The sequence below is a fragment of the Pelecanus crispus genome, chromosome 4 (assembly GCF_030463565.1).
Source record: "Pelecanus crispus isolate bPelCri1 chromosome 4, bPelCri1.pri, whole genome shotgun sequence".
Taxonomy (NCBI): Eukaryota; Metazoa; Chordata; class Aves; order Pelecaniformes; family Pelecanidae; genus Pelecanus; species Pelecanus crispus.
This window is the reverse complement of record NC_134646.1, coordinates 50,894,929-50,920,545: the sequence shown is the minus strand read 5'-3', so window position 1 is coordinate 50,920,545 and position 25,617 is coordinate 50,894,929. Positions and strand designations below refer to the sequence as shown.

General features: G+C 37.5%; 1 protein-coding gene across 5 annotated transcripts in view; it reads left to right on the top strand.

Moving 5' to 3' along the window:
- The first annotated feature begins 2,410 nt into the window (after positions 1 to 2,410).
- Positions 2,411 to 25,617, top strand: part of SORBS2 (sorbin and SH3 domain containing 2) — an 84,476-nt gene continuing 61,269 nt past the window's right edge. For 3 of the 5 annotated variants that reach the window (XM_075708637.1, XM_075708636.1, XM_075708635.1), the window contains exons 1-4: positions 2,411 to 2,420; positions 10,182 to 10,274; positions 11,889 to 11,915; positions 12,916 to 13,040. In XM_075708637.1, the coding sequence (XP_075564752.1) occupies positions 2,411 to 2,420; positions 10,182 to 10,274; positions 11,889 to 11,915; positions 12,916 to 13,040 (255 nt within the window). Of the gene's footprint in view, positions 2,421 to 10,181; positions 10,275 to 11,888; positions 11,916 to 12,915; positions 13,041 to 25,617 lie in introns of those variants that run through there. The other 2 variants (XM_075708638.1, XM_075708642.1) reach the window with 2 other exon arrangements.

Sequence of the window (25,617 nt, the reverse complement as noted above, 5' to 3'; positions counted from 1 at the left end):
GCAATGAAGTAGGAACAGAAGTACAAAGCCAAAAAAGCCCTTTGCTCCCCTCTTCCCCCCTCTCCCACTTTCTTGAATTAAGGATCTGAAAGACTGCTTGAAACAATGCTGAGTAAAATGCTTTCAGGCGTATGGCTGTTAAGCTCATTGCATTCATTTGGATCCTACTGCCAATATCTTTAAGTATTTGAATGCTACTTCAGCTCCTTAGAAGCAGAGAATTCCAAATAATTTTAGGATTAAATGCAAGGCCTACTGTTTGCGTGTATGTGATTTATATTGCCTTATTTCCATGCATAATTTTCAGGTATGCAAGACTAATTTGTTCTTCAGCAAAATGAGATTAATGTGGAAATGTTAGTGGTTTGTATGCAATCCCTCGCTGAGTGTCAGCAATGCAGCCTAAGCTGTTCGGATAGAAGAACGTTTAGGAGGACAAAGCTGTAGTGCTAAAATTGAGTGTTGTCTGTTAAAACTTGAGTATGAGTTAAGCATGCTTTATGTAACTATATCAAAGCCACCTGCTAGAAATCATTTTTGCTGTGCAATGTTCCAAGAGTTCTGTACTTGTTGGGTCTGAAAATAAATGTCATGTTGCGTTTTGTAGCTTGCGTGCAGTACCGTCAGTGATTCAGTTCCAAGCTAAAAGAAGGCTTGAAAATGGTGTCTCCTCTAGCAGCCTGAAAACACTGTAGGAATTTGAGGCTTTTAAGGATATTCTGTAGCTGTTATAGAAATCCAAAATTTGAGTCAAAGACAGCTTATCAAAAAATGAGTCAAATAGAATTTGCCTTAATTTTTAAAAGACCTTTTAGAAATTCTCAGAGGTAATTTGCTGATAGCTGCAGCATAAGAAGAATGTAATAAAACTTTATTCACTGCCACATACTTATTTCCACAGTTCTCAAGAAGTTTAATGTGCATCTTTTTTTGTCACAAAACTGAGTGAATAATAGCAGCAGAGTTCAGATAGTTTCTGAAAAACAGTAAGTTTTTCAAGCAGTGGAGAATCTGGCTTCGTTATGAATACAAGAGAATACAGCAATATACATGTTACCTTAGAGTTACAGTTAATTCAGGGTTGGAGTTGAGCTGGAATTCTGTTTCAGTATTTTCTTTACTCGTATTAATTAGTATCTTGAGTCTCCCATTCTAAAAAGGGTCCCTCACACATACCTTCCAACGTACTCCAACATAGTTAGGCAGTTTATATTTTTAATTTATTTTTTGAAGCTGTATTACATTAAAAATTCTGATTTTCCTTTTGTTTTATCCTCAACGTGCTGTGAGAACAGTACAGAGGAAGAATGACTTTTTTTAGCCCTCAGTATTTTGGCCTCCAGTGTGTTCTGCCCACTCAGTAAATTATAGTGGGCAGCATATATGTAACGATACAGCTGAGATTGCCCAGTATGCAGAATGTCACTGGAAACCTTTTCTGCATTTATCTTTTCATGTGTAAAAGAGCCTGAATAGAAGAGGTATTAAAGCTCCTGATCCTGAATTAAAGCTGTGACATAAACTGGCAGTAGATGGAAAAGATTGTCTAGTTTGTCCTGTGACATACCATCAGTAGGTTAAAGTCACCTGTTAATGTAGGATGTCATGCTTTTTCTACAGTTGTAGTTTGGTTTTGCGAGGTTTTACTATTTTTTTTTGTTTGAGTACTGTATAGAGTTGGGATATCTAATCAGCATTTGTGTGCATTTTATGTTATTTTAGTGCAAATTATTACCTTTAAAAAGCAAATTGATGTATAGTGACTTGATTCCCTACCTATTGACTCCATTGGGAGTTTTGAAATGGATTCCTGTGGATGCCAAGACACATGTCCTGAGTCTGTGTGTAACAATACAGTGAGCAACATTAAGAGTGTCAGTGTTGTCTGTAGAGACACATTCAATCACTGGATGGGAACAGCCATGTCCCCTGCTTATAAACTGCTGAAAAAGACCTGGTAACTTTGGCTGCATAAAAAACATTGAGACACGTACTCTTTATATCTTTCAGTTTGCACAAAGGAGTGAGTAAAGCTTAGAAGCAGCCTTCAAAAATATTTCCCCATTCCTGTACAGGAGTAATTTTTAGTTTATAGTTTCAAGACCGAAAGTCAATCACTAGTTTTTTATCCCAGAGCAAATGTTTACAACAGAGATACTAACCACTTGAAAATAGAGTAGCTTATAATGGAAGCAACAGCTCATCTTTAACTTTGGAAGGACAAGCAGTACCAATTTAATTAAAGCTGTGTTAAAATAAGACTGTCACTTGTATCACAGTGATTCTCCACCCCTCCGAGAAGTCCTGCTGCCATTTTGTACCACACGTTCTTGTCTTGTGCAAATTAATAGATCATTTTATTTTCCACAGGAAATCTGAAGACTTTTATAGCAAATCCTCCAGTGTCAAAATGAACACAGGTATGCTGCTTCTGTGAGATTTTTCTTTACTTTTATGTGTTGTTTAGTAAGCAGAGAAGGTCCCAATTTTGTTTAAATTTTCATGGACAAATTGTACTTTATTTGGTGCTGAACTCAAATTAGGCAAGATATTTTAATAGTATGTCTGCTTATGTGCATTTGTATTCCATATATACAAATTTACATACATGTTTTTCTGTGTATGGATATATATGGATACGTGACATATACATGCATGCTTAGCTTTCAGTGCTTAAGTTATAAGTATCAGTTTTGTATGTGTATGTTTTATGTAAAAATACGAGTATGAGGACATAACAGCTATGGAAAAGTGGTGTTAAAGCATCACATTTTCCTAAGAAAATGCACATGCTTTAAAAATGCTGTGTTTTCATTCTCTACTGTCATTAAATTAAGGGGCATATAAATATTACCCTGTATTATCAGCTACACTTGCATAATCAGATGAGGGTAACTATTTTGTACTTACAGGGATTTGTATTTTCTCTCAAGTTGCTGCGATAGATGTATTGACCCAGTTGAGTACTCTATACAAAGTTATCTTCATGATCTGTGACAAGGTACTAATATTTGCTCCTGAATCATTGAAGTCAATAGAGTGCTGCTGGTTTTGCTTGAAGTGGGAGTAGGGCTCTTGAAAGCAGACTGGTGAAATCCTGGCCTTGCTCATCTCAGGTGTAAATTTTCAGCTGCGGTCAGCTCTTCATAGGGGAACCGTCTGGTTTGCAGATTAACTGTGGCACAAGGATAGACATATCCATCCTTTCCAAACCAGTTGGTTTTAATCATTGGCCGTAGTGCTGCACCATGGCAACTGACATGATGACTTGAAATAAGCAAAATGTGTTATGTGGGACCTGAGGACCTGAACTACCTTTGACGCCAGTTTGGGTGTTTCAGCAGCACACTTAAGTTGAAGGGATTAGCTTTTCCATGGTATAGGCTGCCATTATCTAGACTACTGTATTAATCAGGCTTCCTGGCTTCCCATTTTCTCAGGCAATGACTGGAACTCAGTAGGACCAGGTTCTTGGGCAGATATTTTTAATACAAAGTTAAAATATATTGGCTCACTTGAAACCACCACATTTGTAAATATAATAAGCAGGAAAAATTAAATTTCTCAGTTGAGTTTGTGTGGTTTTCCCCAAAGTTTTGGTTGTTCTTCATTATTTTACAAACACTAGCCAGGGTGGTGTGTTTTTCATTTATGGAAATACTATTTGAAATTTGTCCTATCCTCTTGCATTTTTAGTGAAGATGTCTTTCCTAAACGTGTCAGTCTGTATAACTAAAGTAGTACTGAAATACTGCTTGCTTCATAGAACTGTAATTTCAGACGTAACTCAGCTAATCATCATACACTTGACTGTGATTATATTGTGCATTGCAATCATATGAGTTAAAATCATATGATAGATGTCATTTTATAGCTTCTACTTTGAAAAATGTGGGTAGTGTCAGAGTGGTAAATTGCCAGTTTGTGCTACTGCAGCTCTGAAGTATGACTTTGTTCTATGCTGTACGAAGATTTTTCACGTAAGCTAGAAATTCTCAAGAGAAATAGATGTAAGATTTAAGTAATCTATGTGGCTGAATGACTTCTATTAGGGGTTGGGAGTCTTCTGATCACACAGGAGCCTTGAAAGCCAACTTAAAAGACCTGAACACACTGAAATCCTTTCCAGTTACCTAAGGATATCATGATTGTAAGCTGAACTTTAATCTGCTCTGCTCTTACACAGTGAAAATGTTTTTTGTCTTGTGTATGCTTGATATTAAAGTGCATATTACCAGCTGTGCTAAAAGGTGGTATTGACAAAAAATGTGTTATTTCCTATCAGTTTTATTAATGTAGATTGTTTCCTGACTGTAAAAAAAAAAAAAAAAAAAAAAAAAAAAAAAAAAAAAATCTAGTGAGTAGGTCATAAAAGTTAACATCTTGCACCTATCTGTTGATAAAGTATCACTTTACTAATGAAGAGAGTGACCGAGGTGGAAGCTGTTCTGCGTGGTGTTCTGGTCTAGTTGTTTTTCTTTTTTTCTTTTACACTATGTTGTCTTTGAACATAAAATGAGTTGTGCAGGGGGGTTTTTTAATATTTCACTTCTTTATAACAGGAATTTGTGTATGACGCAATTGGAAGCTATCAGATACTATTGATTTGCCACTAGTCTGTTTTAAAACTATGCATTTCATTAATTACAACTACAGATAAATGAGCACTCTAGTTTGATGCCGGTAACTGCTGAAGTGGCAAAGCTAGCGTATATGCAGCTTTAAAAAGAAAAAGTAAATCTGCTGCCTGGAGTGGGCTCCTCTAATCCAGTGTTCCCTGTGGCTGCAGACTTGGCAGTCTGTCTCAGCGAACCCTGCGGAAGATATTTTTGTCTACAGAGAAAATGTTTTGAAGAGCTTTGATTTTTCAATACTCTACCATATATGGGAGGGATTTTTTTAGCATTTTATGTTAATTCTGTACCACATGTTAGAAAGGAATATTCAACAGCATAAGGCAATGAAACATGTTTGCAAAAGCAAAGAAATAGACGTAAAATATAGGGGAGGTTTTCAGAAGGACTAAAGGTACTTTGGCTCATAGTTCCTTTCGGTGTTCAAATGCTGTCATAATTTAAAAATAGTAGTCTCATAGAATGTGTGCCTTTTTAAACCCAGACTAAGCAGTCATCAACAGAAAAATATTTTGAACTGTATATAGGGGTTTTCATCAACAAGTCTTGAAGTACTTTACAGATTTGATGAGCATTGTTAACTTGGTGAGACATTTTGAGAAACTAAGTCATAGAAAACCTGAGCTACCCATGAAGCTCACATCAGATTAAAACACAGGATAAATGTGCTTATTGTTCATACTATATATGTGCATGCATAGTTGATGTTGGGGGAGAGGTAATTACATTGAGGAATAATGAATGGATACAAGTTAATATGCTAAAACAGATTCTTGGTGTCCATTCGTAAATATTTTGGCTGAGTTTCACACAGATAATTCTTGGTAAATGCATCTAATTTTAAAATTATTAAACAAGTTAGCTGTTTGCAGTAGACAAAGCACGTAAAGAGCAGCCAAGAGTGAAAAAGTATGCAGTTCTGGAAGACTGCAAATATTTTGTGTTTGTTAATATTATGAATGGAAGTCATCACATGCACTAATCTTTCACCTTTTGTCTGGGAGACAAGAATAGAAATTCTTGGGTCCCTGCAGAGTTCCTGAATAGATTGTGAAACCACTTTTAGATCAGTAAAGCAAACTAGGTGGGCTTGAGTGTTTCAGATATTCTACAAAAAAATTTACTACTTTAATCATTATTTGTTGTAATTTAGCAGCATCAAAGAACCAAATAATAGTAGGTTTGCCTGTGTAGTCAGTTAGGTTATGTGATAAAAGCTTGTCTTCACAGCCACAAAGGAGCTTGGAGAAACAATGGCAGGAGGGGAAGCCCAAATAATAGCCTGCACTGCCAGGCTGCTCCCAGGCCCATCATAGGAGCCATCAAAGGCCCATCTCCACAAGCCCAGAGGAGCACAAGGGCAGGCAGGAACCCAAATTAAGGACTCCCAAGGAACAAAGGAAGGCACAAGAGCCTCCTTTGTCCAGGCCCCTCCCAGGAGTGTGGCAGGAGAGCCTCAGCTCTGGGGTCCAGGCGTGGAATGAAGGCAGACTCAATGTCTGAGCCCAGTTGCTGGAAGGATACACCTTGTACATGTGTGCGTACGTATTCTCACTAGCGGACCTTCATCCTGCTCAGCCAGAGAGGGGAGGGGGATGAGGCCATTGCACCGTCTGTGTTAGCATGCGTGCTCTGAATGTCTGTGATCTGTGCGGCCAGCCATGTACGTATGTGGTGTATACACATGCTCTTGTGCATGTGTGTGCTGGGAACACATCTCCAGACTCACTACTGGTTGGACCTGGGGACATGGAGAGGCGGCAGCTTCATGTGTCTTGGACTGTTGGATCCAGCACTGTGTATTTGCCTCAGAAGGTCCGAATGCAAATAGGGAGTAAGAATCCCTGGTCTAAAGACTTCAAAACTTGAATTCACTGTGCAGATAAAGGGTAAAATTATAACATTCAGAAGTACAGTGGATAGAATAATGATCAGCAAATGTTGTGTTTGGGTGCCATTTTCTTTTCTTTGAGCTGTAACAGCTTATTAAAAATTTCCTGCCTCCTGGCTGCTCTCTCTAACCTCTTCACAAGAAGTCACCGTCCTTTCATCTTTGCCAGCTTGGTTTATGCCACTGCTTTTACTGACTTTCTGAAACAGTCTTTTTTTTAAAAAAAACAAAACAAAACACCACAGACCCCATGTTCCTAAATGAAGGTGGTGGTGCTTTGAATTGGTTCCATTCTGCTTTGGAGCAGGATCTGACCAATAGACTATTTGTCAAATAGAGATACAGCTCACTTAGGGTGATGCTGTCTGTAGCGGGAGCAGTTGTTGGGATTGTGGATTTAGAGGGAAAGGGTTAAAGTAGTTATTTGTGGAGAGAAACAGAATTAAGGACAGGAGAAAGAAGTGAGGGAAGGTGAGGAATGGAGAAAGGCTGAAGAGAAAAATTGCAGCAGGGGAGTTGGCAAAGGGAGAAGAGCTGAATGGTGAGCTAACAAGGGGAAGAGAGCATCCAGACCCCTGCTGCAGAGACTTAGGATACATACACAAATACACACATCCTCCTAGCTGGAGGGTGAGCCACCATCTTGCCTGTCTTTTCCAGTCAGTGGGTGGCTCGCTCTTTTTCTCTTTTTAAAGTTAAGTCTGCAACATTGATCTTAGTGTTCAGGAGTTCATCTCTATAAGACCCTTGCTCTGCAAAATACTGTGCGAAACATCTCACCAGATAATCCTTACCTCCCCTTTCGCCTTTGTTTTCTGCAGTACCTGCTGAGGATGCTTATTTGTCTTTTCCTGATTTGATGGGAGTATGCAGGGCTTGCAAAAGAATATCTAGGCACCAACCGTGCTAAGTCTTGATTTGAGCTGGACTTGCTTTTTAGGCAGCTGTTTTGATTGTGAATTATTGTCCAACTTCATATTCTATTATTGCCTGCAGACCTTAGCTGATTCAGGTCTCCTTTGCTTCAATGTTAAAACAATACCTAGGAAGACAGGACTCTCACTCCTGAAGAATTCGTCATGTCAAAAGCACAGAGAATTGTACATATGTGTATACATATTTGCACACATTTCATTTTTTTATATATGCATACATTTTGTATAGATTGTTTCACATACCCTCATTGGTTCCTTGAGTAACAGCTGTGCAATATTAATTGCTTATAGTTTCCAAGTGAAATGAGCAGATGATCGTTAATTCAGCCTCCCTTACTGTTTTTGAATTCTCTATTCTCTAGACTGAGCTTTTCGGTGTTATTTGGACTTCAAGAAACTGGGTGAATATAGTTAGTGTTTGCTGGAAAATTGATGGAGCTACAAAAAAGGAATACAGGCTGGAATAAGTCTCTTGAAGTTCAACTATGTAAGGACATGCAGATAAGAGAAGCAGTTTGAAAACTGCCTCTTCTGAGGCAGCGTGCAGATTCTGCTGATCCTCCTTCAGATATGATGCCCTTGACTTAATGGGAGCCTGGCCTGAACAAAGATGGGAAGATGGAGTCCATCATGCATAAACATGTGTTTGCCCTCACACATTCATATTTTATTAGAAATTTTGCACAACTCAATATGGTATATTTGTGCGGTTATGTCTTAATGAGTGTTCATTGACTCTCATTATTTTGTACAGATACTGAGAATGTTATTGCAGGTGCAGACTTGCATATGGACTTCTATATAGAGGGGTAAATATTGTATGCATATATGTATATAGTCAGTTACAACATCTGTTTTAGCTATCTTGTATGAAGCCATGTCAAACACTTTGCTAGATAATGGGTCCACTAAGTATAAAACTCTGACTCAGTTCAGTTACATTAAAAATTAATTTGAAGCAGAATTTCTTAAAGTTACAATGATGAAATATTTGTAGTCAGTTTTCTCATTGTCTTCCTTTCCTCCCACTTCAGTTTCCTTATCCTGAAATTCAGGAAGGTAGCTCTGGAAAAAATACAAATAAAGTATCGCTTTGTTTGAATAGAAGGTGTGGCAGTTTAATAAAACTGTTTGCCTGATAGCTTGTATTAATCAAATAAAGGACGCTGTCAAAGTCTGCCAATATTCAGATAAGAACAGAACCTCAATATCAACACATCATCAAATCTCCTTGAAATTACTTCCGGTGTATGTTGGGGGGGGTGGGGAATACAAGAATGGAAAATGTGATTTTAATTACCCATTGCCATTCTATGTTTATGTAAGCAAACTAAAACAAATGTGCAGATTTGATAGCCATTGTCTTTGTTTCACACGCACACCACCAATAATTAACTGTGGGTAATATATTGCTTTCGACTATTGCTGCCTGAATTTGGCCTTTTGCCTTGAGACTTAGAATTGGCAATGAGTCTCTGGAGCTACTTACACCTGGGGCAGTGACTCTGATGTTTGCCAACGTTAACAACTACTTAATGCATATCCTGCAAGACCTGTGGCCAGAGGGCTCTGCTATTTCAGGGGAATATTGGAATGAGCAAAGAAATGCCAGGAGCTCACTTCTCTTCCAGACGTGGGTTAAAGATGTCTCTGTGGCTCAAATTACTGCTATCATAGGAAATACTTTCTACTAATAGGTTGCACGTCTTTCTTAAGCATAATTTTATAAAACTCGCTGTCATGCGACACAGATGGGCCTGTATTGTAGTTGTGGTTCTTGACTTCGGTGGGGCCCTGTATGAAATTTCAGTAATATCAAGTATGAAAATTAAAATAATTATTACATTGAAGAGCAGAAAAATATTCCAGTTAAATATAATCAGGAAGAATATTTATTAACGTGCTTTTACAACTCTGATAATGTTGCTAAAAATCTAAGTTGTGGGAAAGCTACCTTCTAATAATAACAATGTATTTATAAAACAGAATGACAGCTCCAGGTGAGAGAGGAGCAGAGAGTAAGGAAAGAAAGGAGTCATGCAAGACCCAGAAGAAAGGGGTTTTTTCCATTCCTGGTTGTTAGGAGCGATTTTAGATTTCTAGTCATTCCCTCAGGATGTTATTGGGTTCCAGACATACATTTTTTTATTTTGCATTAGATAGAAAAGAAGAGGGGGGAGGGAAGACAAGGATGTTCCACCAAAACAACAAAAAATTATGCCATCCGTAGTAGTTTTGTTTCTTGAGCTTAAAGGATCCAAAAGATTGAAGAAAAGCGCTTTGTCAGCTGATCAAACATAAGCTTAGTTTGTGAATGGTGTCTTTCTAATGCATACAAAGAAATGATTTTACAGTGCAGATTATTGATTAATATTACTCTGGAATGCTTAATCCTTCATCTTGATTACTTGGGGTTTTTTTTACTAATTAGCTATAATTAAGCAGTCTTTCAGGTGACAGAATGTATATATTTCCCTAGTGGATTAAGTATTAAATATTGCTTTCTTTACTTATTTTCTGTGAGGTTTATTGTTGTTAAAAGCTTGTGAAATTTTATGTATTCTGCTAATCTGCGAAACTTGCAAATTTACACATTCCTGCAGCAGTTCCCTAACTGCGTGCTTATTTTCATGTATGTTTGGCATATCTCACACTGTGGTATGTTGCATGTGCTTGCTCCCTTTGTCTGGGGCTGCTGTCTGTATTGTTTTGTGCTTCCAGATAGCGGTGGGTGTGCTCGCAAACGTGCTGCAATGTCTGTCACATTAACAGCTGTGAAGAGAGTTCAGAGTTCTCCAAACCTATTGGCCTCAGGTATAACTGCTAACCAGTGAGATACTGCTCCTGAATGGCTTTTCTGTAGTGTTACGCATTCCTGCGATATTACTCTGCAAGGAGGAGAAGGGTAACCGTACTTTCTATTCCACTGACAGGTCTGTTACTTCTACAATGCTCTTTAAAAAGTAGTCTTAATTTCTCTCTGCCTATGCTTAGTAGCCATTAATGAAAAAAATTAGGAAGACCTAGGAAAAATCTGTCATTTATAAATTAATTTTGGCTTTGATACGTATTTTGGGTCTCATGTCCCCTGTTTTTTTTCAAAGATAACAGCATGAAAAGTAGGGTTTGTTTATTACAAACCTTGTTTATTGCAACTTGCTTTAAAAACTCTTCTGAAAGGAAAAGAATCTGAATGTTGTTGCAAAATGATCGTCAGAAGCCAGATTAACTTTAAAAACATCATTTAGCGAGCATGTTTTCCTAAAAATGTTTAAAACAATAAAAACATGCGTAATATTCAGCAGACAGGCAGAACTGCTTCTTAGCAATACTCACGTCTGGTTTTGCAAAATTAAATCTTAATGGGTATCAGCTGCCTGGGTTCACTGGTGAATTAAGTAGTTGTAGGTATATGATCAGTAAAGAATCTTGAGTGGTGTAGACTAATTTACAGCAATCTGAACATGCAGTGTTCACACCAAACAAGTATAATACAGGAAGCTGAATAAAGAATGAGCCGGAAAATAATTGCAAGATAAAGTCTTTGTTTTGTAGATCTTTTCAAATATAAGACTAATTCCTAGGAATAAGAACTGTTAGAATTTATGAAGCAAATTAAAAATTCAGTTGCTAATCTTTGTAAGGATAGTGGAAGGGTTATTGGAATTACTGCGAGTATGTAAATTTAAGAAAACATTGGGTTCTTATTTCTTAGCAACCCTTCCAACAAATTCTTATCATTTAAGCATGCAATACAAGCCTCTTGATGTCTCGCTTTGTTGTGCTTAAAATTAGTGATATGGAGTGCTCTTAGTACTATAATTATTGTACATTAAAAATATTTTTAATTTGTTTAGAGATGTCATAATTTTAGTTGCTTTAGGACGAAAAAAACCCACTAATATGTCTACAAGTAATCCAAAAAGCAACCCGAATTTAAAATCTGTTTTGTGCTGGCAGTATGTATGTATCAGTTTCTGTGTTTTGCTTTGAAGTGATGAAGAAAGCATCACACATTCTGGTGTGAAGGGGGAGAGAAAATCCTGACAGAATCTGTAGGCATCTTTCTTGGTTTTGAATTAAACCTTTCCAGCTCATCTTAAAGGAGTGATACTTCTTTTGATATCTGGATTTTAGATAGTAGTATATCACAGTATTTACTGGAAAAAAACACAGCAAATATTTGTTTATTATTGGCTGTCTGAAATAGCAGTGATTAAATAACAGTAACTCTCAGCAAAATATAACCTTCTGTAGAACTTTTGCAATAAACGTTGCACAGTTACCTGTGGTCTAATATTCTGAGGTGTGCTTAGGTAACAGGAGGGAATTACAAAAGTGAACAAAAAAGACTCCTACATATTTTTCAAGTTGTGTCATCATGTTTTTATTTCTAAGAAAAATTAATACTGGATGTTTCTTTTTCAGGGTCTGATTCTCAGTCTCCAGATTCAGGTAAATAAAACACTGTGTTATTTATGCATCCATGTAATACCATGTAAGTGGATGAATTATAACAATCTTCCATTTATTTGATTTCATTACTCCATACATCCACATTCTTTAAGGAAAGCACCACAGAAATTGTAATAATAATTGCAAGTGATTAAGACCTCAAATTCAGGTCTCATTTGAAAGCAGTATTTCCTGTAACACAATATATGTTGTCAGAAAATGAATTGTGTGGGAGAACAGAGACTGCTAATTTGCCACTTTTAGCTTCAGTGGCACTTGCTGTTTCATTTTTCATCCCTTACTCAGGATTGCAAGTTCTGCCCATCCCACTTAGCAGCCTGCTCACATAATGTGTTACTTTTCCCATCCTCTTACAATTTTTGTCTTCAAATCTGTAACTTGTTGAGGCAAGATAGTATCTCCCTCTGCGTTTTGACAATGCCTTGAGGGCTCTTCAGCTCTGAGGATAGAGACAAAACATGGTTGCTGGGTTGGAAAAGTGAGGTGTCATTCAGATTTGGAAATAAGATGCATTATTGGAACAACTAATCAGGTATTGTGGTGAAATTTGGTGAAACTACCATGACGAACTAACTTTAAGTGAGCTGGAATGTTTTTTAAAATCCCATGCAGCTGTGAAGTTCAGGAACCTAATCTATGAAAGTACTTCAGCCTGCTTTATACAGGGGCCAAGGCACCAACATCTCAAAAGGACTCCCAAGGTTAAAATCCATAGTCTGTATGAATGTTGTGGGGAGGTATCAAACTGCTACCAGCAGTATTGTCAATGCTTGCATTTTCTAAATTTTAAAGATAAATATTCTGTAAGGTGGCAGCTTTAGCCCTGTTCTTATAACTTGCATGGTGATAACAGCAGCAATGTCAGTTGTGTAGTAGCTAAACTTTTCCACAGTTTAATAGCTGGGTTGCTATGATGATAACAATATAGAGATCTACTAATCACCAAAAAAATGGTTTGATTCTTTTTTCCTCACAAAAGCTTGGAGATCTTACAATGATGGAAGTAGAGAGACACTGAATGGAGATGCTAGCAGTTCATCTCTTACAGCAAAAGGTTTTAGGAGCGTGCGGCCAAATCTACAGGATAAAAAATCACCAACTCAGGTAAAACCGAACACCAAGTTTCATGCTTTGGCATTTGTGTGGGTGTTATTCTTGGGGGATAGTATATATAGATGGGATACCTCTATGGAACATTGTCCTGATGTCTTCCAGATAGTGCAAATCACCTGTTTGTATGGGTTGTTACAAACTGGTTTACTGCATAGATAAAGTATACTCAACACAGGATGCATGCCTCCAGGTTAATTACCAGAAATTGCTTTCAATGAACAAGGCAGCCAGCTAAATAAAAGTAGGTCATACACAAATAAAAGCTTTCTAGGGGTGTTCCCAGACTTCAAAGAGTATTTATTAATATTTTACACTCAGAGAAATGCATCAGTCATCAAAATAATATCTGAGGAAAAAGACTTATTAATTATAAGGTTGATAATGTTTCTGCCTGTTTTGCAAAACAATGTAATTAGAGCACACTAAAAAAAAAAAACACACTTAACTTGGAAACATATTTATCTGTCCAAAAAAGATCAACATACCAACATCAATACTGTCTCTGTTACTATTTTAATTTGAAGGTTTAAGAGGCTCTGTGTGTTTTATGTATGTTTGTTACCTGTGAGTAATAGCTTGTTATCTAAGAGCATGGAGTACATTTTGGAAATTACTTACATATCTGAACAATTTCACAGTCATAATTCTTATTCAGTGTAATAACTGGTTTTTTAAAAGAAAATGGACTATTGTGGGCTCCCTTCTGATCCCAGTTTACTCTGAGCAAATGGAACATCTGGCTTTCTAAACACAAGCTGTACAGCCCTGCACAGCAAAAGGTGGTGGGAACCTGACCAATTCAATTGTCTATTGAATTGAGCGATGTTGGGATGAAGCCCCATAAGTTGCTAGTTCCTTTATTTAAAGATAAAAGTCAAACTGAGTTATATTTCCTGCTAACATTTACTTTCTTTCTGTTTCTTCTTCAATGTTATTTTGCTGTGTGTGGATGCTTTTGGCAAATAAGGCACCTCTGCCACCCCCTAGAAAAGAAAGTTTTCAGAAAGCAAGAGTAACTAATCACAAGAACGAAATTAATCTCCAGGCAGTAACAACCGGTCCAGCTAATCACCTTCCCACAGATACTGTCTGTTACACTAACGAGAAGTCTGTCCAGAAGACAATGTCTTCTCAAATATCTAACACAAGTGTGTCCTATGCACAAAAAATCATTAAACCACTGACCTCGATCTCCAGTGCAGGCACAAGCACAGTAGCTGGTATTAGTACTACTCTCCATCAAGGCCAAAGGCAACAGTCTCAAAAACGTAGGGTATCTACCCTGAAATTAACCCGGACACATGACCCAGCGGGTAGCATTCATTGTAATACACAGCAAGAGCTCGAGCCTGTTGAAGTGCCAGTATTTCCACAAAGGCCTGTCTCACCTGCCTGTAACCCCGTGCCTGAGATACACACAGCATCTCTTTCTATTCAGATAGCTCCCATCCCTGACAATAAAGCAGAGCCTGAAATCCAAGAACATCCACCTAGTATTTCTCCAGACACTTCAAAGATGTCTTCAAAGGATTTGGGACAAAAGTCTACAGTTCTTCCTTCTTCACAGGCTGCAGAATGCCATGTGGTATATTTAATTTTTCCATCTTTTATTTTAGATCCTTCATGAATCACTTAATAACCCTCTGTTTAGCTATACTTATGTTACCAAAGTTAGACCTTGTGTTTTCTGGGTAAAACTACCTGTCACATGGGTCAAAACAGAACAAAACCTGAAGTTTTTGGAAAGGTATTGCAAAAAAAAAAAAAAAAAAAAATTAACCCAGTTGAGCTGGCAGGTAGACTTCTTTGTTCCTCTGTGAGCACTTTATGGAGTGCAAACGCACAATAGGAAATTAGTGAACTGTAGGTGATGCATCTGCTTAAGTGTCTCTTCCTAGAGGGTGTTGCATTAAAGTGTTATGCTGCCATAGGTGCTGGAAGGATCAAGTATGGATAGAAAAGGGTTGGGTTGAGGGGGGCGTTTCTACAAATGCAGCTCTGCCAGTTTGCTAGGGCCACCAGAAAATGTATTTTCTCAGCTGGTGCTTTCTACAAGGCTAGTCCCTACTGTCTCCTATGTGTCCTGTGCAGTAGCACTTTTTAAAGAAAATGGGTTGGTAAAATATTTTGTCAACTACCTCTACATGAAGCATCACAACTTTTGAGTCCCTCTGTTTCTCCTATACCTTATGCCTATACTGCGATGAAAATTCTTTGTTAACTATACTGATCTCATGTAGGAGAAATGGGAGTGTCAAGTGCACAGTATAGGACCAGAGGAGTCTGAGCAGGGTTTATCACCATTCAGAAAGTTACTGAGTCAAATAAAATAAGCCTGGGAGGAATAAAGCAGCAGCAAATACATACTAGGCAAAAGGAGAGCTCTGAATAAAAGAATAAACTTTGTCATTTCTACTCTGCTTTACCTAGTCAGGTTAAGATTTTTCTATTTAAAAAGTTAACTATTCTAGTATATCTACTGATATACCAGTTTATCTGAGTTTGAAAGCCCTTTGGTTGGAGGTAGGGATTGCTATAGGTCTAGGCATATCTGCCTCAAAGCTTTGTCTGAGTGAGGATCCCATCATGGTGTATTTGTGTTCATCTAGTTCTGCTGAAATGAGTGGGGCTGCTCTAAAGTAAATACGGCACAATCTTGCAAACTTGAAGTCCGTTGACAGCCCTATTGCCAATAGTAGTAACATATCTCCTCTCTCAGACTGTGATTCTTTCAGAGCATCACATTAAACCAGGTCTTTAGTCTGGAAGCCACAAGTATCTGAATTAGCTACAGGATTGTTTTACAGGTTGTAATATGTCAAGTCTCCCCTTGAACTCCCAAGTAAAAATTTTGATCAGAACAAAGCTCTGTGAAATTATATGGCAACAATTTGCAATGCTCCTTTTGAATCCACTCCATTAACAAATGGGAGCACAGAAGAAATAATCACATTTTCCTTCTCAAGATTGAAGACAAAACTAACATCTTAAACCCTTCTATTAGGCTACATAAAATTTAGAATATTTTGAGAAAAACAAGTCGCTTTACATTTGAGAAGAACCACTTTGCTACTTAGTGATTTTTGTCAAGTAGAACAAGTCAGTTCAAGCAAGAGCCACAGTAAAGACATCATGTCAGTAACAGTAATGAAGGCTGAGCAAGAGCTTTTTCTGGTAGATAGGGTAGGTATGAGGATTATAGGAGGCAGGCTTACAAGCCTCTTAAATATGGGCATCCAGGGATACAGTCAGACAGTGGAACAGGTGTAGGTGTGGCCAATACAACTTCTGCGTCTAAGTGGTCTTCTTCACTTAAAAATAGTTGTTCAGCCATTAGCAATATGATGCATTTTATATGCTCAGATAAATCAAAGTGTCTCTCACACAGAAAGTAGTTATGACACCTAACAAGAATTAGGGGAAATACTTTTTTTTTATGATCCAGAATAATACTCAAACTCTAATCAGAATGACTAAAAATAATTTATTAGCTACTTTTTTTTTAGAATTTTAAAAGTCAAAACACATTTTGGAATTTCTTTTTATTTTAGAATCTGTTTTAGTTTCACTATGAGCTGACAAAAGTCAGAAAAGTAACTGTGACTTGTTTGGCAATTCTACACTTACTTTTCTGCCTTTTCCTTGGTTTCAGTGTGTGGGAAGAATGATCAGAAATTTGGCAACTGGGTTTCTTCGAATAAAATGATAAAAATTTCAGTTGATCACAGGGATCATTAAGGAATGTAGCCAGCTTTTCAAACTGCATCCATTTATTGATCTTTTGCCTGCAGAATTCAGCTGACATCCTCCTTGATGTTCAACTTGGAAATAAATTCTAAACGTTAATATGAAGAGGTGTATCTGGCATCACAATCGAGTCATGGAGCCAGTGGGTTTTGCTAGCTCTGTGTTAAAATACATATGTAAAACTAGAGTGCAAAACAGCATGTGAGGTGGAGCAAAGTTCTGCATCAGGTGAGGTCCTAAAGCCAAGATGCCATGGGCTACAGTTAGTAATAAAGGCTACAGCTATATGTGTAAAAAGATTTCTTTTCTGACTCAGATCTCTGGTTGAAATCTTGGAATGGTTCTAATGCCAAAAATTAATCCCTTGCAGTGCTACATCCCATGGTATTTGCAAAGTTCACAATTTCTCTCGTATAGACAAATTAATTTCCCATGTACTATGCGTGCTAGTACTTTCATTTTTAAAATTGTTTTAGATTTGCAAGCTCCACAGGACTTGGTACACCAGTTAAAATACTTTTGTATATGCAGATCATAGGTTGTTATGTTAAGCTATGTCCTCTAGGGATGCTCTCAGACTGTAGATGAGGCCCACCAGCAATGTTCAAAGCTGCCACAGAAACTCTCAAAAAATGAATACATTTAGAAAGGTGCTGTAAAAACAAACAACTCTCCCTCTGTATCTGGGTTTATGTATGTGGGGGAGAATGAGGTAAGATTGGCTAATCATCACTTCTTTAAGAGGTGGTGAATGAGAAATACTGTGCATGTGTGGGTATCTATGTGTGTAGGGAACATGGACAACTATATTATGTCACAAAGTGTGGAAAAATACAGCCAAGAGAAGGCTTGTATGGTCCAAGTTCATGCATAACAATTTTGCAGTATTTTTTAATGTATCTTGTTATGTTTGTGCTCCTATTTGCGCTTTATTTCAGGGCTTATCTGCTGAAACTGTAGGAGCAAGCAGAAGCATGGTATGACTCACCAAGTGACATTTTGTAAACACTCCTACTCAGAGAAGGGTTAAACCCCTTAAAAGTATATATGAGAAGAGAAGCATTCAAGTTACTCAATATTAGTTTTTTTACATTATTACAGTCTCGAAAGATGTTGCTGCTCTGTACCATACTGCAGGTATGGAAGAAATAACCTAATCTCTTTCAACAGAGGAATTTGTACCTGTTAGTGTGAGACTGATGGAGATAAATTCTGTTGTCCAGATTTCTTATAAGAAAAAGTTCTAAACTGATTAAGAATTCTGAGCTGCATCTTCTGAAATAAATCATAGAATCGTTTAGGTTGGAAAAGACCTTTAAGATCATCCAGTCCAACCATGAAACACCTGGTATTTCTATGTTCATTTGGTTCCTGGGTTCATAAGTGTCCTCTTGTTCTAGATACTGCTTTCTAAAACTGAGGATGCAAAACATTTGTCCTTTTTGTTTTAATTCCATGGATGAGTGAACACTTGGTTTAGTCTGGTGTCCTGGAGGAATAAAAACTACTATACTAGATGTTCATGAAGGTGTTTCTTTTGCAAGCCTTATAGCTGTAGACAAGTGAATCAAGGAAAATAAACCCCGAATTAAAAAAATTGTTTCTGAATCGGTTTATCTAATACATTACTGTTTGTTAGGTATTGACAGTACATTGAGTGATGTAGAAGGGCAAGAAGACAGGTTTCAATGTTTTGGGGACAGACATCAAGCAAAGAAAATCGAGTACCTAATTTGCTTTTTAAATTCTGTATCACTAGTGTGGTTTTGCACAAGGGCTGAACTCCACCTCCTTATACTGAGTTCAGAATAAGAGGGCTAGGTCGTAAAAACAGGCATAGGAATATAATTTGCGGCATCAGTTTAGAGATTTTGACATCAGCTTTTAACAATTAAAAATAGAGGTATTTTTACCCATTTGTGCAAGCGTATGGGTGTAATTTGATTGTTGACTACTAAACTCTGCTGTGTATTAACAAAATGAGTCTATTCACTTATCTCTGAGTCTCCTTATCTTGCTGTTGAAGCAAGGCCAGCACTTTGGTGTCATTAGTAATCTCACACCACACCCCACAGATCTTGCATTAAAATGATAGGTGACTGGTTTTGAAACCCATACCAGGGTCACATGTCTACCTCATGTGAATTGGGTAGCAACTGTATTCTTCAGGCCTGACATTTTACCATTTTATGGAAGGTGAACGCTTCTGAGGACCAGCAGAAAGCTGCACTTGAGACCTTCAATTCACTTCAAGACTGTGATGACATTTATCTCTCTCTCTCAAGCATTGCTCCACAATCCAAGAGAATTATGTAGTCTAACTAGTTTTCCATCGTTCTAATTGGTTAAGTACTTGTTTGGCATTTAATCCGCCTGACTTCCGCTAGCATTTCTTGTGCTGTAACAATCTGAAGCACGCTGAATGAAACTGGTATTAAAAGTTTTCTGGAATGCATTCAGCCTTGTCCTTCTCATATTTTTCACAGTGATGAAAAATATGGATTAGTAGTAGCCAAACGTATCTGTTTAGTTTACCAACACTCTGTGTTTTTTAAATGGTATAATCAGTTTTCAAAAATAATGCTGTTTTAAGTCACCATTTCAGCCACTCTTCCCCAGAGTGATGGTTGTACCTGTGACAGAATTCTAGAACCAGGCAGAATATTCAAGTTTTACTCTACAAAACTGAGAAACTTCATGTTGGGAATCAGTAGCTAGAATTGCTGCGTTCCTTCTACCCACGTTATAAGAATGATAACTTTATATTCTTTTTAAGAATTTGGCTTGATGAAATCAACTATTATTTGCCAAACACAACAAATATAATTCTGTAAGAACTCAATTTCATTAGCTCTCTGGATGCACCCTGAATATCTGTTCTTGTGTTGTCCATCCCTTCTTTTCTCAAGCATGCAAGCAATCTTAGTTCAAAGCTAGAAGGCTTACTAGGTTTCTCAAGTCTCAAAAATTTCCTCTTATTTTAACAATTTAGAGATCAATTTACGTTTTTTGGCCCAGTCATATGTAACTTTTCTTCTGGGGATGCTGAGAGGATATCTGGTCTCAAGAACTTCAGAGCTTCATATTGGCTGTGCCTCATAATTGCATTATGATCTCCTGGTTCATGTCTTTTGCTGGAGATCTTGAATTATGACATGGAGGATGAAATTCATCATGAATTATGGTTCTGTCTTCCCTTTATATATCTGTGAGGTGAAATTACTGTTTCTTATATGTGTATGTAAATGCGCACATCTTAAACCCCTGATGTGCTATGCTGTATAACCAGCTGGTTCATATCTGCATATGATTGATTTTCATGAAATTATTTAAATACTATTCCATTGATCTTTTGATTTTTCCACTGGGCAAATTAGTTATCTCTCAAAATCACATCTCCTTTTACAATCATACATTCAAGTATTGATTTTTCTGATTAAAAAGTAATCTGTTCAGATTTACTCTATGGAAAGTTTTTTTTTTTTTTTTTTAGTTGTGGATTTGAAACATTGCTGTGAATAAGATTTAGATTTTAAGCTGTTTGAGTAAGTTTCTTCACTGTTTTAACTGCAGATTTTAACAGCAGCTTCTGGCTATTTTTGTGTACCCCAGAGGTCCAGTAATGCCAAAGAGTTCTTTTGAACCATTTGGAACAAGTGATGGATATCTGTTCACATGCTTAAGATTCTTTTCTGAAATGCTTATTCATAGGGATGGTCCCATTGACCTCATTAAGGTTATTTGTGTAAATTCTAGTTGATCTCAGCAAGAATTATGGAACTGGACCTCCAGTGACCTCTCATAAGTAGCACAATCTGGGTTGTGTTCCAAGTCTTCAATAAAAGGTGTAGAAGATATTTTCAGATTTTGGATTAAAATGCGAAAATGGCATTTTAATCTGATGGCTTGGAACATTTTTGGAATTATTAGATTTAAAGGCATCTGCCTATTCTGAGCATAGGAAATAACCATAATATTATTGGTAACAATGTGATATCTATGAATAAATGTTGCTTTTTTAAGCGGTAATTACTGCATATGGTATCCTACTGTCCTCTATTTTACATGAATTTAAAATCCCAAACACTCTTTCCCTGCAGCTATTCCAGAGTTCTTCAGCCCTATCAAAAGTGAAACCATTAGTGCTGAAGTAGGCAGTATTTTGATGTACTTTAGGAACTGATTGAAAGCTCGTGGCTAATGGGCAGTATAGAAGGACTTGTGCAGCTGTTTAACAAAGATTGGATGCCAACATACTTTTCATGTATATTTAATTCAAAAAGAAGTTGCAGATGCAAAACGCCAGTTTCAGGACTAGCTTAAGTGCAGTGTCCTATGACTGATTTGAAATAACAGAACATAAAGGTCATACATTGTGTGGCAGTTTTCAGAAGCACTCATGAGGGCATTCCCTTATGCTTTTAAGGAATTACGCTGAAGCCAAACTAGTGTGTTTTGTTTCAGTACAAAGTCATCCTTGTCCCGTTCTTGTGCTCCCAATCTTTGTTGTTCCTCAAATTTATACCAGTTACCCTAACAATCCTTGTGTCCTCTAATGTTGAAAAGACTCCTATGCGTACACCTTATCCAGTAGACTGACAGGGTGCTTCCAGGGTGCTTGGAAATTCTAAGATCATCCAAACATTTTTATTAGAGGCAGTGGAGAAGATGTATTCAGTCCCAAGAGGCAAAAAAGTCCAAAACCTATTGCTTGCAGATCAGATGAACATTTATTATTAGTGTTTCCATTTAGCTTGCAGTCTTGCCCATCTGTATATTACAGTTAATTTCAAAATGATACCTGTGCTTTGATAAAAAAAGAGAGCGACATTTACAGAGATCAGACTTCAGATCCTTTTTTCCTTTTACAAACAAAATGAACATGATGTTCTCTAGCCTCATATTTATGTACAGTATAAAGTAGCGTGAACCTCCTCAATGCACAACTGAGATCATTAATATATGCATTACATTATGAATATTCATCCCCAGCACACTATGGTTTCTGGCTTTGCTTCCACTAGTATTTGATGCATTCATTTCTTTCATGTTTTCCTACTTTAATATAGAGCGTGGTTGATTTATTTCCTAATCCATGTGAATGTGAACTCCTCGGGCTGCTGAAAAACTTACGCTTTTGTAATTCTCGTACACACAGCAAGAGGCAAAGGGAAAAGTTTTTTATTCATTTGGTAATCTGTTTCTTTTCTTATTTTTTTTTTTCCTCAAATCTCAGCTTGGAAACCAGAAAGTAACTGCCCCTGTGATGGAGGTAAATGCTTCACAGACACACAGACAAACAGCAACAGAAGCTTCTCCACTGCCTCTTCCTCCTCCTGTGGTACCAGTTAACAGAGCCTCTTTCTCACCAGACAGTGGCACCCATCTAGTACCATATTCTTTGCCAACGCTTGATGATTTTTTGCCTTCACGCTTTTATAAAACCCCAGCCCTTTCACAATTTTCATATAAATGCCCATACCTAGCTTCTGAAAGCATTATCCACAGGAACGAAACAGCCTCTGTAAGCACAGATTCTGCCATGAGTGAGTGCTCCTCCCGCACAGTGAGTGAGTCCTCCACAGCCATTCTAGATGAGCTGCAGACTTGTAGCTATGATACTACTGACTGCTCTGAAACACCTTCCCCAACCTTGAGCCAGATGTCTGCTGTGTCAGATGGCACCACCTTAACCAACACTGCTGCCACTTCTCATGTAATTATGCTTCCTTTTTTCCTCCTCCATTTTGTTTGAACAGGTTGTCAAAGGGGAAAAGAATTCACACTTGTCTGTTATCCCGTTACACAGACAAGTATTCCATTAGTAGTTTTCTGTGTTCGCAGTCTGACAGTATGTTTTGCAACAGTTGTTTAAAAAAAATCATTGGCATAGCAGATTTGGTAATAGGAAAATGACACTAAGTTGTTGCACAGTTGTATGGTCAGCTAAGGTGTATCAAACACTTTGCTTAAAATAAATGAAAATAAATTCAATAAATATCTGTTCCAAATGCATTAAAAGCAAGTGGTCTGTAGAGTTTGAAGAGATCTGTTTAAAATACTGTTAGTGACATACAGGTTTGTGGAGTTTATAGCCTCTGGGCTACCATTTTTGGTTTATACTGATGTACAGTTTTCAATAATATAACTTGTAAATTCATAGTAAATGTTGGCAATATTTAACGCAGTTTTTTCCCCAGCCATGACCACTGACTGCACGAAACTGTTTTTCTCTCCTCTAACTAACCTTTTCCTCCCCTAAGCACAGTTTCTTACAGGAGTGAACTTCATAAATAATCTTGTAGTACACAGGTGTCGTGTTACTTTTCTCTTGGTTAAGTCAAGGACAAAAAAAGCATGCAATTAGACATTTTGTATGTACATTCACTTTTCTGTACCTTAGTACACTCATATATGAGTAGAAAGAAGGTATGGAATTTGCGTCAAATCCAGATCACTTCTTACTTCTTTTGGGATTAGCTACATGATTAAAATGAGTCAGAACAAAGCCCTCATTTAGATTGAGCAATTTGTTGCTGAATTACAAAGCGGAGAGATGTTCCGAGACCACAGTTTTACTGGGTCACAACAGTGTTCAAACTTTGTATAAATACTTCAGCATGCTATGATTTTCAAGTCTGAAAAGAGCAAACTGTATATATTTTAAAAATTTGGTGTATATTTTATAAAAGGTATTGTGAGCCTAAACTTCCACATAGTCACCTGGAAAGTCAACAAACTGTTGTCAGTGCTCTGGATGCTGTTAAAAAAAATAATGTTAATAACAGGCATGTAAAAGCTGTCATTCCTAACTCTTGTAACACAGCTCTGAAACCTTTTTTTGTTTTGTTTTAAAGACTCAATACTGTGAATCTGCATACAGCCTGGTAGTTGTAACCAAAGATCCCATAATCAATATAGACTGGTACATGTAAATAAGGCACAATCACTACATGACCATTTACTAGCTATGGGAAGTATGGAACATTTATATTTTCTTCTAACCTACTTCTAAAATAATCAGCTAACTGTATTTGTTTTCTTTGAGCACCAGTTTGGTAAGCCAAAGTGAACAGTCCTTCCTTCTTTCCTGTTTTTGGGTAGTCTCCCTGTAGAGGGGTATGTTATGGTCAGGTCTGACTACCACTTTCTCTCTTAGACATGGCAGGGATGAGCATAACAGTTGTTCACTATTAGTGGACAAAGAGAAAGAGTGAGTCCCCCACCAAAGGGCAAAAATCCCCAAACAGTCCTAAGAGCCCTACAGAAATTAAACTGCTGGCAAGACCCACCTCTGCAGTGTAGAAAAGTCTTCATCTCCTATCCTCTGTAGAGGAGGGCCAGATTACTATAAATGTATCCATGAAATGAGAAAATGGTAGGGAAGCTGGTGGCACACACACATGCTGCTGGTGGCTCTACTCCTGTAATGATCTTCATTCTCAAAGGAGACTCCTGTTGGTTTTGTAGGTGAAAACGGCTGAGAGAACAGGACGAGTAATACAGGATTGTGCCATCCAGCACTGTGCCTACATAAGACAGAACCATGCTTTCAAAGACATTATGTCCACATTGGGGATGTTTCTTTATTCTTGAGGTCATTAATGAGAGCTTGGGCAAAAATGTTTTACAGCAGATCTTCTGAGAAGAAGCAGCAGCATCAGGAAGAGCTGAATTAACAAAATCGTAAAATATTCCAGGCAAAAGGCAGAGCTAAACATAAAGTTGGGGTTAATTGACCATACTTTTAGTCACAGATTACAGCTTCTTTGAAAACCTGAAGTATGAGAGTTGTATTCTTGTTTGGGCTTATGCTTATAATTGGAGTTAAAATCAGAAAAGAGCTGGTTTTAGAAACTCTTTTTTCTGATTCTATTCCAATTATGAACATTTCCCTTACAAAGTAATTTTCATGGGTTCTTTTTGTTTATGTAGTTTAAAATTGTGGAATCTAATGGAAACTTGGAAATAGAAGTACACATTAGATTTTGCCTTTTCCCAAGTTCCAGGACTGCCTCGAGTTTCAAGAATTGATCCTGAGTATTTCAGCCTAATTCAATGTCTTGAGGCCAGGGGTGTGCTGTGCAGCATTGTTGCACAAAATTGCTGAGACATCTGTAATGGAACCTCTTTCCCTTTGCTGCCTGCCTCAGCAGAGAGAAAGTTAGAAAGCAGCTCCAATCCCAAATAGACACTTTGCTCTGATTCAGAAGTCCAGAGAGCTGCTCTTTCTGATGCTTAGGCAAATTAAAGGAAGTTTAAACCTAGTACCTAGGAGGAATCTTCACAAGAATTTGATTACCTAGTAGCAGAAGTAGGTGGCTCTGCTAGCAGTGGAGCACAGGTAAAGTATACTGCAGAAAAAAATAAATGAAGGAGCCTAGGGAAATGAACAGCATGAAAGAGATGAGGATTATCTTCCCACTAAGCTGGGAAATATGTGCATTTTGGTGAAATAGTTATTTTCTGTATCATCTTATTTTCCCAAAAAGGAGATTACCTAGGAAATTAAAAGGTCTAATTCACAAATAGGCATCTTAAAGATTTCACTTCATTGTAAAATCTGGGAACAGACTCTGGAACTAAAGCATCACATGCTCAGGTTGAAATGTCAATAGCTCTCAAATGATTCCAAGGGCAGGAAAAGGCCCTTGGAACTTGAAGGTTTGCAAGCATATCTCTTATAACTAACCCTCTCACCAGTGCAAGATGCATCAGATAAACCAATGCAATAGCCACCTTCACAGAAACTTTCCTCAAAGAGAAGGTCATTAGCAACTAAGAAGTTATAGCTGAGCTGATACCTTCTCTAAAACCTTTA